This window comes from Meleagris gallopavo, chromosome 1 (assembly GCF_000146605.3).
Source record: "Meleagris gallopavo isolate NT-WF06-2002-E0010 breed Aviagen turkey brand Nicholas breeding stock chromosome 1, Turkey_5.1, whole genome shotgun sequence".
In the NCBI taxonomy this organism is placed as follows: domain Eukaryota; kingdom Metazoa; phylum Chordata; class Aves; order Galliformes; family Phasianidae; genus Meleagris; species Meleagris gallopavo.
In genome coordinates, this window is record NC_015011.2 from 189,142,859 (window position 1) to 189,155,611 (window position 12,753).

Genomic DNA, 12,753 nt, shown 5'->3' on the forward strand with positions numbered 1-12,753 from the left:
GGTTGGTGGCCCTGCGTTGGTGGGGTTTGGAGCTTCGTGATCCTTGAAGTCTCTTCCAACCCAAACCATTCTATGATTCTATGATTCTGTGATTTTATGATTATATGATTCTATGACAAGGAAGGTCTGTAAGATAATGAAAAGGGAAGAGTAAATAAATACAGAATGTTTCTATTCTTTGCCACTGTATGTTGTGGGAGACAGAGGTACATGCATGTACAAGAAGGTGTTAGAAAATTCATGCATGATGGATTCATCATTTTCTATTGAGTGTGATGGCCAAGGTGTGGCCTCCTGTTCAGGTAACCTCTATGCTGATTACTGGCCACTGGGATACATATAATGAGAAGGACAAACTGTAAATCACCTTCCTGAAGGCCATTAACGGCCATTCTTCAGTACGAGATAGCAGGCTGCAGGGACGAGTAGAATAGTTTCATCTAGTAGAATAGTTCTTACGGTCACCAGTGCCAACAAGCCCTATCCAGGGAACATCTTTACATCAGGAAGTGGCAGCTGAATGGCAGATGGCCATAAGGAGCACAAAACGCAGCTGAGATGCTGTGGTGTGGGGTCTCAGAGGCAGCAGGGAGAGGACAGAGAGCAATATAGAAAGACACTGCAAGGAGATGGGGATAACCATGCCTGTGGGACTAAGGCACCATCGTGGGAAGACAAACCAAGGTTAGGCAAGGGGTGGGAGTAGGAACAGGGCGTAGGGCTGCATGGGCATGGAGGCACCACCACAGGTGTTCTTCTGAATATCTCTCAGTATTGGTTTCAGCTGAGCTGAGCCTGCCTCGGGGCAAAGGCACAGAAGAGAGACCCTCCCAGGGTCCTTCCAGACCTGTTTTTTCCACAGGTGTCTGGAAAAGGCATAAGCTGGAGTCTAAAAGGCAGAAGCTGGAGTCTCCTTGGACTGATCCAATCTGAGGGAACAACACAGTTTCTCTTCCTCTGCTTTCCTTATAGCCCAAGCTACATGCACATGTTCATATTTCATGCACCCTGGCACCTCTAGTTTCTTTCCCCTGGGATTCTGACATCATTTACCCTACATGCCAGGCAGCTTCCAGCCTCCTGTGCTGGGAGAATGCAAACTGAGCCGAGAGGAAGCAATGATCTGGTTTGCAAACTTCAGCATCATCCCTGGGAACAGCCAAGGAGAACATTTCTCCTCCTTGCTTACCCTGCACGTGCTGAAATGATGACCCACTTCTGGCATGGATGTACATTGGAGGTTCTCTGAGAGTCAGCATGCTGAGCAGCATGGCAGCATACATTGGCTCATGGAAGGGGTTTATGGGGTCTTCTGGAGATGTCCTGGAGATGGAAATAACTGCTCAGGGTTACCCAGCACAGCCATGGCTGAATGAGGAACCAGACTCAGCCTTCCAGTATAGAACATTCAACACTGATCACCAGAATCTAAGCAACTCTATAATATGCCAACTGTACAGTGTAAGATTGATTTGTCTTGTGCCAGGTATGCTCAGAATCTTGTATTTCCCTCTGATTTCTGACTTGAGTCACCCATGTGCATGAGGCTGCCAGCAATAGTCTTTGCATAGTGTGTTCTCACAGCTGTGCTTTCTGGTTTCCTGCTTAATTCCTTTTCCCAGAAGCACAGAATGTGTATATATATAGGAAAGGATGTGAGGTGTCCATCTATTTTCCCATTTGAAAACAAAAAAAATTTCCCAGAACCACATATGGGAGGGAATGCAGCTGCCACTTGGCACAGCATCCATCTGTTTGCTGGAAATGTTTATGGTTTGAGCCTAAGCCAGTCCTAATCCTATTTACTGCACGGGACAGAGGTCAGTGCTTGATATCCGATGGACTGTGAGAAAGGATGGTGAGGAGGGGAGGAAGAAATGGGGGTTTGGTCCTCCCATGAAAAGCCCGTGAAAGTTGTTCAAATAAATGCTCATTTGAGATAGGCAAAGGAAACAGGAAAGGGCTTAGTAAGATCCAGAAGGGCAGGAGCACCATGGCTACCTGAAATCACCATACTGACACCGCTTTTGGCTTTACTCCTCTCTCCTGAGAGATTCTTCAGAGATGGGTGACGGACTGACAGAGAGCCCCGTCCATGCACAGATCTGAACTGAGAGGTGAGAATGCACTGCTCTGCAGTGCGGGCAGGGTGGAAGCCTGGGGCTGGAAGAGGGATGGAATGGGATGAGCACAGGGATGGGGATGAGGAGGTCAGTGTTTCTGGCTGCTCCCTGCAGTACTGAGCACGGCACAGCTGGAGCACAGCTCTCAAACAAGGAGCGAAGTGTGCTGCTGCCAAGGTTTCATGTCTCTCCAACGCAGCACTGGGTTGAAGATTGCTCGAGACCATGGAGGTCCCCTTCCACAGGGGGAGGAAGAAAAGCAATGCATGTTCCTCATCCTTCTCTGCTTCAGAAAGCTTCAGAAATGCACAGGCAGTTTGATCCTATTTGTTTGAATGTGTTTTCTTTGGCCACAATGGCTGTGCTGAGCTGGACAAAATTATCCCTGCTGCCTGGATGGAGGGGCTGCAGCACAGAAGGGATGTCCTTTCCTCCTTGGAAGGGTCATGGAATCACAGAATGGCCTGGGTTGCAAAGGAGCACGGTGCTGACCAGTCCCAACCCCCTGCTGTGTGCAGGTCGCCAACCAGCAGCCCAGGCTGCCCAGAGCCACATCCAGCCTGGCCTTGAATGCCTGCAGGGATGGGGCATCCACAGCCTCCTTGGGCAACCTGTTCCACTGCCTCACCACCCTCTGGGGGAAAAATTTCCTCCTCATATCCAACCTAAAACTCCCCTGTCTCACTTTAAAACCATTCCCCTTGTCCTATCACCATCAACCCATGTAAACAGTCGTTTACAAGGAGGATTTACAGCAGAGGATGTCCTCTGCTTCCACCAGAGGGGCAGCTGACCACATTGGAACCAACATCTCCAGGCTGTGATGCAACGTTTTTCTACATCAGCCATCTGCTGAGGCCCTAAAGCAGTTCTGGGGAGGAAAGCTCAGCAGGACTGGGGCTCAGAGCAGCTGCACTGATAAGGGATCCCCATAAGAGTGGGCATCCCTGCTTTGGGGTCCTCCTGCTTGGGTTGCAGTAAGCATGTGGGGGCAGGATTCATGTGAAGGGCAGCTGTTAGAGATGAGGTTATATGAGTACTTGGATCAGGACGTGGAGAAAGGTTTTGCTGCAGACATCATCTGCATGATGCTGTGTGCTGTGTGAACATCACCTTTTCACAGCCAGGAATCTGAATATGGCCAAAGGGAGAAAGAAGGTCCTCTCTTCTGTTCAGCCTGCTCTGTGCCTGGTGCTAACACTCAGCAGCACCACATCCCAGCTTCCCTTCTCTTGATCCCTTGGCAGTTCAGCCACAGAAGTCCAGCAGCCATTTGAGATATCTCAGGCATTTCAGTGCAGGGCTTCTAGGCAACTTCCAAGCTGCAGAAGACCTTCTGGCTCCAGCCCCGTGCTGTGTGCCCTGCAGGAAAGCACTGTGCAGTAGCTGTGATTAACCCTCTCAGGCCCTCCCAGGCTCTGCTGTACAACTGCATTTCTCTTTTTAGTGTTTATCTTCCTGGTGCTCAGACATTTTTCCAAATGATTCTTAGTTTTTGTGGGTTTGCACCCACAGTGACAACTCAGTTCACTGGGGACATGGTGAGTGAGCACGGTGGAATGGGTTGGGTCAACTCTTTTAATGGGTAGATAACAGCAGGACAAGGGAAATGGTTTGCAGTTGAAGGAGGGCAGATTGAGTTGGATGACAGGGGGAAGTTCTTTAGAGAGAGAGTGGTGAGGTGCTGGAACAGCTGCCCAGAGAGGCTGTGGATCCCCGTCCATCCCTGGAGGTGTTCAAGGCCAGGTTGGATGGGGCCCTGGGCAGCCTGGGCTGCTGTGAGATGCGGAGGTTGGTGGCCCTGCCTGTGGTGGGGGTTGGAGCTTCATGGTCCTTGAGGTCCCTTCCAACCCAGACCATTCTGTGTGTGATTCTGTGTGTGGGTGGGGCTGGATTTGGGGATCACAGAGGGCTTTTCCAACCCTAAGGATTCTGTGATTCCATGATTCCATGATTCTATGATTCTGGGACTCAGTGATGCCTGTCTCTGTGATACCCAGAGGGGTGTGCAAAGGAACTCTTCATTCAGTGCTGCTGATAAAAGTCAGCTTTCTGCTGGAGACCTGCAGTCTCCAACTCTATTCTCCATTCCAGCCCACCCCATTTTAACTTCCCCACCTGCTGGACAATGTGGGTGACCTCAGCGCAGAGCCTGGGGCACACAGTGCCTTGCAGCACCTTCTCCTGCAGGGAACAAAGAGTTAAGGCCTTACAAAGCTCTTTCAAGCCCGTGCTCCAGAGGGCCAAACCATCTGGACTTTTCAGCAGAAAAAATAGTGTCTCTAATTGAAATCTCCACAAAAGCGCTGGGCGAAGCGGAGTTGTGTCAGCCAATTTCCTGTGCTGCCCCGAGTGGCACAGATGAGATCCTCAGCCACAGCGACGGAGCGCCTGCATGGGCAAACATTGACATATTTAATGCCTGGCTGACCACGGCAGGTAAATAATCCAATGAGGGGATTCGGAAAGTGCAGGAGGGACAGGGAGTTCTGTGCAAAGAAAGCAAACCCTCTGCTTTTAGTGTGTGGGGTGGAAAATCAAACAAGGTGAGAGAAATCGGCAAACACTGTGAAGCCTTCGATCTCGTTTTCCTGTTTAAGAGAAGCTGGTGGACAAAGGTGACTCAGAGCAGCAGAGGGGTGAACGTGGGTCAGCACGACCTGCAGACGATTTGGTGAAATGCAGGCTGGAGCAGCACCATGTACAGCACGTCCCAAACCTCCACCAACACAATGACACTCTCTGAGGGCTGCAAACAGGAGTTGGGATGCAGAGAGTTCACCCTGCTTGGAAGGAACACTGAGGCAGAACTGAGGAACTCGCTGCTCTGGGCGTCACCTCTGTGTCATCCCAGAGTGCTCCTGGCACCCAGCACGTGTGCTGTGACTGGCAGACAGGAGAACTCCTCACAGTGGGAATGGCCATCAGCAGGAGGGAGCACTGCATGGGGACGGGGCCATTGGGCGTGGTGGGGATGGGCTGGGGCTGCACTTGGTCATCTTGGATGTCTTTTCCAACTGTAATAATTCTGAGAGCCGTAGTGACCATTCAATTGCCAAAGCAGCATGGAAAGCAGCTACAGCCATCTAGGACAGTGAAACTCAAAGGAATAAAGGAAAAATCAGTGTGGGAAGAAAGGATTGTTCCATGTACCAGCATTGTTGTGACTAGAAAAGCAGTTTTTGCCTCCCCTTCTGTCTCCAGCAGAGAGGGAAATGTCTCCTGCTGTTAGATGTGAGCTGCTCTTTTCTTGCAAGAGGTGACAGAGGAGGGCTCAGGCACCTGAACTCCTATGGAAAGCCTTCACTGAGTGCATAAAATGGGATCCAATGACTCCAAGTATTTGCTGGGTGCAGGAACAGGCATCATCTGCTCTGCAGGAGTGTTTCCTTCTCAGAAAAAGAGGAATGGTACAAATCAATTAACACGTGGTCTCCAGTTTGTCTGGTCCCATCTCAGGCAAGGTGGATGAGAGTAATGGCCGTAAGCTGCACCAGAGGAGGGTCAGGTTGGATATTAGGGAAAGTCCCTTTTCCAAAGGATATCACCATCTCCAAGGGTGACCATCCCTGGGGATGTTCCAGAGCTGTGGGGATGTGGCACTGGGAGATGTGGGCAGTGGGCATGGCGGGGTGGTCTGGTGTTGGTCTGGTGATCTTGGAGGGTTCTTCCAATTCAACAATTCTCTGGTTTTATGATTCTATGAACCATGGTGCATGTGTGCCTCAGCAACTTCACATTTGTCTTTACCAGGTGTAGATAGATAAAAAATTCCAAAGCATCAATCTAAGAAAGTGGAACAGACTTCGGGTTTTGATCTCACCAAAGCTTTTCATATTCCCAAGCTTGAAATCATTTCATTCTGATAAGGTCAAATGTGTTGATTCACCTTTATCAGCCTGCTGGCCAGGCGGGTTGGCATGGTCCCTCAGAAAGCAGAGCAGCAGTCGGGCTTACGCCACGATTTTAAGAAGATATCAGCACTGGGAGCAGAGCTATGAAATGGGTAAGTTATTCTGCCAAACTGTTATTGCTTTCCAAAATAAATTACTGTGACACCACCAGGCTGGTGGAAATTCAGGCTGGCGGTTGAGAGGCATTATCAGATGGCTGCTGTTAAAAGGGAGCATGATAAGAGCCAAGCAGATCTGATAATTGAGATACGAGTTACTGCTGTCGAGTGAAGTCATAATCTCATTGCTGCTAACGGAATTACTTCTTTTTTCTAGCTCATTAGGATGGACGTCTGATGATGGAAGACACTTTTTGCTGGGCAATAGTTTCTGGCACTACAGCCCAGAGTTGGTAATGCAGTGCCCTGCAATAGAAGCAGAAATGAATGCCCACCAACTGCCCTCGATCATCAAAGCCATGATGCTACAACGGTGTGCTGCCCGTCCCGTGCTGATCACAGAACTCATAGGCAATTTGGTCAAAAGAGACGTGAAGAGGTCATCTGGTCCATCCCTCACACTGGGCTGGGATTAACTTTCTCCTTCTGCCAGAACCTGACACGATGGAATAGCCAAACCCAACCAAGGTGCCATGAGGAGGAGAAGGGCATGAGAGAGCCCAGCCCTGGGGACAGCAGCTCCAGGCATGGGCTGACCACGTACCCTTCAATCAGGGGCAGTGGCACACACGGAGCCTCACTTCCCTCCCACAGCTGGAAATTAGGATTATTCTGCAAATCCGGGGACCTGCACAGCACAATGCAATGCTGACTCATGAACTGGATCTTCTGGAGAGATACCAATGGGCCAAAAGCAGGCGCACAACCCAGGGAGCTCTCAGGATCCTCCAATGTGTCACAGTCCCAGGGTGAGATTTAAGATGAAGGCTTCCCTGTGGAGGATGTAGTTTCAAAGAGGGGGATTTAATTTGAGGTTCACCTGCCTGAGACTGCAGAGCTGCTCAGCCCACCATAGCGGAGAGACTCTGCAGAGATTGCATTGGCTCATCACCTCTGACTGTCATAGGAGCCCACATGTAGTCCCAAATTTGGGTCACCGAATGCAGAAGAAACTCAGACTTCATTGAGAGCAGGTGGATTTCTAGAGTTTTTCTGAAAAGCTGTATCCCCTTTTAGTTGCCCCTACATTGCATACTTAAAATGTCCAACTCATTGGCCTCAGCTATGACCTACTTCATGCTAAAGGCTGAAACTGATGTGTGAAATCTGTCTGCATGGAGATAAAAGCTGCTCTGCATGGTGGTGTGCAAACATGTGGATATGGAGGTACAAGGAGAGGATGCTGTGGTTTAAAACAAGGTCAGAAGGGGAACTCATGTCCAGTTCCAAAGAAAAACCAAACTGCTTCCCACTGAATGTGTTCCCTTCTCAGCATCACTCCATTTGTGTTGATTTACTACAAAGTCCCTGAAATTAAACAAAAACTCCTGACTGTGAAATCCCATGATACACAAATAGAGGAGCTGAATGGTTACTGTAAAAATAAAAAAAATCTCCCAAGTATCTCAGTGGTGTGCAGCAGTGTATCCCAGAAATGACCTGGGTTGTTTATGGTCTGTAACTCCATCAGCACCGTCAGGGCAGAGCAGATGAGACTGTGCTGCTGTGAGGAGCCTTCTCTCTTTCTTGGAAGGAAATCTGTGAGATTTGTTGATTCAAACATTATCTGAAACCATTGCAAGGGAGATGCATGGTTTGCTTTTCCAGTAGGAAATCTGCACCAATTACAATGTGAGATGGGGAAAAAAATATATAAATATTGATCAACATAAGAAGCAAGTGAGGCAGTGATTGGACGTGGTTTATTTTCTCATCCCTTCATAGCATCATCAGAGTCACTGCGCTGACCCGGCCACGGCAGTGCTGGTGTAAAGCTGACAACTTACGCTTTTTGCTGGCAAGAGAGGATTTGGTGAACTTGCAAGCATAATACGTAGGTGGAGGGCTGAGCAAGTGCAGAAAAGAAAAAGGGATCGACAGCTGGAAAGCATAGAAAATTCGGAATGTACATTATTACTTTGGGCGCCATTGACGGAAAGTCAAACACTGAAAAGCAAACAGTGAAGGTTAGGAAGGCGTGCGGTCCTGGCGGTTACTGCAGGAAGGCTGCACATGGTTGTGACTCAGAGGCAGTGGGGCAGCAGTGGGTCTGGGGGCTGCTGCACTGCTGATGCACGCCTCAGGGCTGCGTTTCCATTGCAGACCTGCATCCACAGCAGCAAGGTGCATGGAGACATGAGTCCAGAAAGGAGGTGAGGTGGTCTTAAAGTAAATGCAGATGTAGAATGCAAAGAAATTAACATCACAATAGCATCATGCAGAGTGTGAGCGAAGGGTTGGGGTCCCATTGGAACTGCTGTATGGATGGCAATGGAGAGGTGTGGGCAGGGTGGTGGCACAGAGTCCCACTGTCATCCAGCACTGCTGTCTGCAATGAACAGAGCTTTCCGCAGTGAGCCCCACGGTGGATTCTGCCTGTAGGGAAGTGGTAAAATCCACCACCAGAGCTGTCAGCAGTTGACTGCCATCAGTTGCATTGATCCCAAAGCAGTCCAGGGAATTGCTTTGCACTCACAGGCTGCAAACAGTAGCTCTTCTCCCCAGCACCCGCAGCCTGAGTCACTGCAATTAGCAGAACACTCAAACTCATGTCAGATTGCCTGTCTGCAATACCATGTGTGATGCTTGCACAGTGTCACACTGCTGAGAGCTCAGACCCCATGGGAAGGTCAACCCAACCTTGTCCAGGTCAAAGCAGCCAGGGAACCTCAGCAGGAGAATGGAAAAACCCTGTGCACAGTTTGTCTGGGTGATGATGCTGAGGGGATACAGATGATGAAGGTTTGCTCCTCTGTCACCCAAACCCCGGCCATGGAAGTTGCAGGCAGCCCAGATCACTGTGCAGCTCAGCTCACAGAATTACAGAATCATAGGATGGTGATTTGTGGAAGGAAGGGATGCCATTCAGAGGAACCTCAACAGGCTTGAAGGGTGGGCCTGGGAGAATCTAATGAGGTTCAACAGAAGAAAGTGCAAGATTTGGCACTTGGGCCGGGGGAATCCCAGGCATCCATACAGACTGGAAGGAGCGGTCCTTGAGAGCAGCCAGCAGAGAAGGACCTGGGGGTCGTTGATGGAGGAAAAGCTGAACATGAGCCAGCAGTGTGTGATTACAGCTCGGAAAGCAAATGGGATCCTGGGCTCCATCAGCAGAGGGATGGCCGGCAGGGACAGGGAGGTGATTGCAGTACTGATCATCTTTGTGCTCCTCTGGACCCTCTCCAACAGCTCCCTGTCCTTCTTGTCCTGGGGGCTCCAGCCCTGGACGCAGTGCTGCAGATGGGGCCTCACAAGAGCAGAGCAGAGGGGGACGATCACCTCCCTGTCCCTGCTGCCACCCCTCTGCTGATGGAGCCCAGGATCCCATTTGCTTGTACCAGCTCCTTGGTCCTCCCCTGGTGCAGCTGCATGCTGGGCTGCAGACATCTGTTTTACAAACCCTGGGGAAAATTACAGGAGAAATTTCTGGCAGCTTCTCACGTTCACATTTCCCTGCAGCCACCTTTATTTCTGCTCCGAGGTTGTTTCTCCTGCAGAGGCCGATGTCTGAGTGACACAACCCTTTGCAGCATGCACAGGAGCAGTGTTGGCTGCTTTTGCTTCTCAGCATCTCACAGGCAGTGGAGGACACAGAGCATTTCCTTTGGCCAATGAAAAAGAAAAATCCGAGTACAGTTTTCCTGTAACTCTCACATTTGCAAAAAAAAAAAAAAAAATAAAAAAAATTGCCCAGGCACCTATCTCCCTTTCACTTCAATGGTCCTTGCCATGTGTGCATTCTCCATAGCAGCTCTCAGAACAGCTGTGGAAAGCTCCAGCCCTGACCTCACAGCTCCTTGCACAGCTGCACACCTCCTGCCCTGTGCCTGTGCTGGAATCAGTGCTCTCCTCTGCTCCATCCCTCAGTGCTGCTCATCCCACCCTGCCCGGTGCTGGTGGGTCTTTCTCCTCCTCTTAACTCTGCTCCCCCTTTCTGGAGCCCTCATCTCCTGGGATGTGCTGCTGCTCCCAGGGGGTGAGTGCACAAATGCAATGGGGAAACAGTTTGGGGCACATCAGCAGCCCCAGCCTTAGGGTGTAGCCACCCCTGGATGCCATCACACCGCAGCAATGCCCCATCTGGGATGCTGAGCATGTGTGAGCAGAGCTGCAAGAGGGCTGGGAGCAATGATGCAGCATTTGGCAAAGCTCTTCTGGAACTGTCCCAGGTCAGGCTTTGCACTCACTGACATATGAGATAACCCAGAGGAGGGGAGCAGACCGTGATGAAGGATTGAAGGAGGCAGAAGGAAATGGACAAGATAGTTGGCTGTGGTCAGCAGGCAGGATGAAGTCGCAGGGATTGGGCTTGCAGGGAGGTTTATTTTACACAACCAAAGGGTGTTGGACAGCAGGTGGATCACCTTGGGACAGCGTGGGGGCTCATCTAGTGAAAGGGGCAGCTCAGCCAGATTGGGTGTGAAGAGTATACATGACACATTGTGAAGGAAACATGGGAAAGTAGCCACAGAAAACACCATGTCACAGGATGTGTTGGACTGCGCTGCGTGCATATTGCATCCCAAGCCAACCTACCTTCACTGAACCATAGCCTGGGAGTGGGGAGGAGTTTCTGGGGTGCTCCCAAAGAGTTACAGGCAGAGAGGATGATAATATGAGACAGCAAAGAGCATACACTCCCCTTGCAGACCCTGCAAGGAGATGGGGCTTAGCTCCCTGGCTTTGTGTCCTCAGCCATTAGATCATGTCTGTTCTTCATAACAGCCAAGCTGAGAAACGTATGATTCATATAATGAAGGCTGCAGAGTCTCATGTGATCACATAGCCCTGGGAACTGTGAGCTCTGTGCAATCAGTGGATGTGGGGAGGCTCGTAATTAAAAGCACAAGTCTGGCAGCATTGTTTGTACTCCTTCAGAGCCTGAATCTGCCATCAGAGTGACTCCTTGGCTGCTCCCAGCAGCCTCCTCCCCCACCTGCAGGGAGGAGAGCACCACTGTGCACCCAGCTCTGCCCTCCAAAGTGAACTGCAGTCATCCATCCCTCCATGGGGAGGAAAAGAGCTGTGTTGCAAAAGGGGTGACAGGTTTCTCCTGGAGTGTTTTTTTCTCCAGGATAAGGCATTGCCTGTGAGAAACCCATCTGCAGAGGAAGGAAGGAGCCCTCCCCAGCACTGGATGTGCTGCTGGACTTCCCTCTGGCTGAGCAGGATGAGGACCTGATGCTCCTCCAGATGTGCACCAGCAAGTTCAGCACTAGGATTCGGGAATCAGCCATGAGCATGGGATCAGGGGCAGCAGGTGTCTTCTGGATCTGTAAGTGACAAACAGGGTGATGAGCACGATGCAGAACACCGGGATGGCACTGAGCTGGGAGATGCACGTGCTGAAGGATTTAGCTCGTGCCTCCCAGGAGACGATGCTTAGGATGGCCCTGATGATTATGGCGTAGGACAGAAGGATGCTCAGGGAGCATCACGACCATTACCCATACAGACTGTTCACCCAGCACATCAGTCTCAGCATGTCCTGATGATCCCTGTCCTCATGTACAGGAGTGGAACTGCAGTTGGGACCTGCAGAAGGGCATCTTCTTGATGAGAACAGCAATGGAGAGCACTGTGCAGATGCCCTGCGTGAAAATTGCCTCCATCTTCATTATCAGAGACCGGTCAGGACAGACCATAGTGCAGAGAGTGGCAGATAGCAATGAAGCAGTCAGAGCATGGCCACCAGGATCCCGGAGTCTATGGTGGAGATGCAGATGAAGTACATCTGGACAACGCGTGTCTCAAAACAGACAGAACTCTACTTAGACCAGAAAATGGCCAACATGGTGGGCAGGGTGGAGAGAGGCAAGTCCAGTCACAGTCAGCATGGAGAGGAAATAGTGCATGGGAGCATGGAGGCTGTCTTTATCAGTCTTTATCATGTGAAGTAAGGTGCCGTTCCCCAGGAGCGTGAGGAGGGAGAGGCAGCAAAGAAGCAATGCCATCCAATGGCTGCTCAGCAGCACACCAGGAATCCCAGTGAGGGTGAAGGTCAGGGAGCTGGATTTGGTCCTGTTAAAAGCCAGCATCTCATGTGCTGAGGGGTCAGGAAATAACAGCATCCCAGAATGACAGCCCTGCTGTGACACAGCCCACACACCCCACTGCAGCAGTGCGGGGAGGACCAGCTCCTGAGAGCCAAGAACTGTTGCTCTTTGGCACATGAACAGGGACACCCACAGCTCCGTTAGTGTTCAGTGCCCTTTCCAGCCCGACCTTGAGTGCCTCCATGGAGGGGACACCCACCACCTCTCTGGGCAACCTGTGCCAGTGCCTCTCCACCTTTATTACAAAAAACTTTTTTCTTATACCCAATCTAAATCTCCCCTCTTTTAGTTTGAAACCTCTCGACATCCATTGTGTCAATCAAGGAAAATCCACTGGGCCAGCCCTGGGATCACAGACTGGGCTGTGCACAGCAGACAAAGAAAGAGCAGTGTGGCATTTAACACCACTCCCTTGGTTGTAGCCCCAGTCTTCAGCTACATCAGGCTTCAGAGGCTGAGTGCTCACCCCTCTGAGAAGAGCCTGAAAGCAGTTCAGCTGTGG

The 12,753-nt window shown here is 50.6% G+C and overlaps 1 protein-coding gene across 1 annotated transcript; it reads right to left on the minus strand.

Moving 5' to 3' along the window:
* Positions 1 to 11,283: 11,283 nt before the first annotated feature.
* LOC109365394 (olfactory receptor 51G2-like) lies at positions 11,284 to 12,415 on the minus strand. Its single transcript, XM_019612108.2, is given in 3 exon segments — positions 11,284 to 11,627; positions 11,967 to 12,008; positions 12,010 to 12,415. Coding segments are annotated over 3 exon segments (618 nt in total). The 5' UTR covers positions 12,369 to 12,415; the 3' UTR covers positions 11,284 to 11,410.
* Between the last annotated feature and the right edge of the window lie 338 nt (positions 12,416 to 12,753).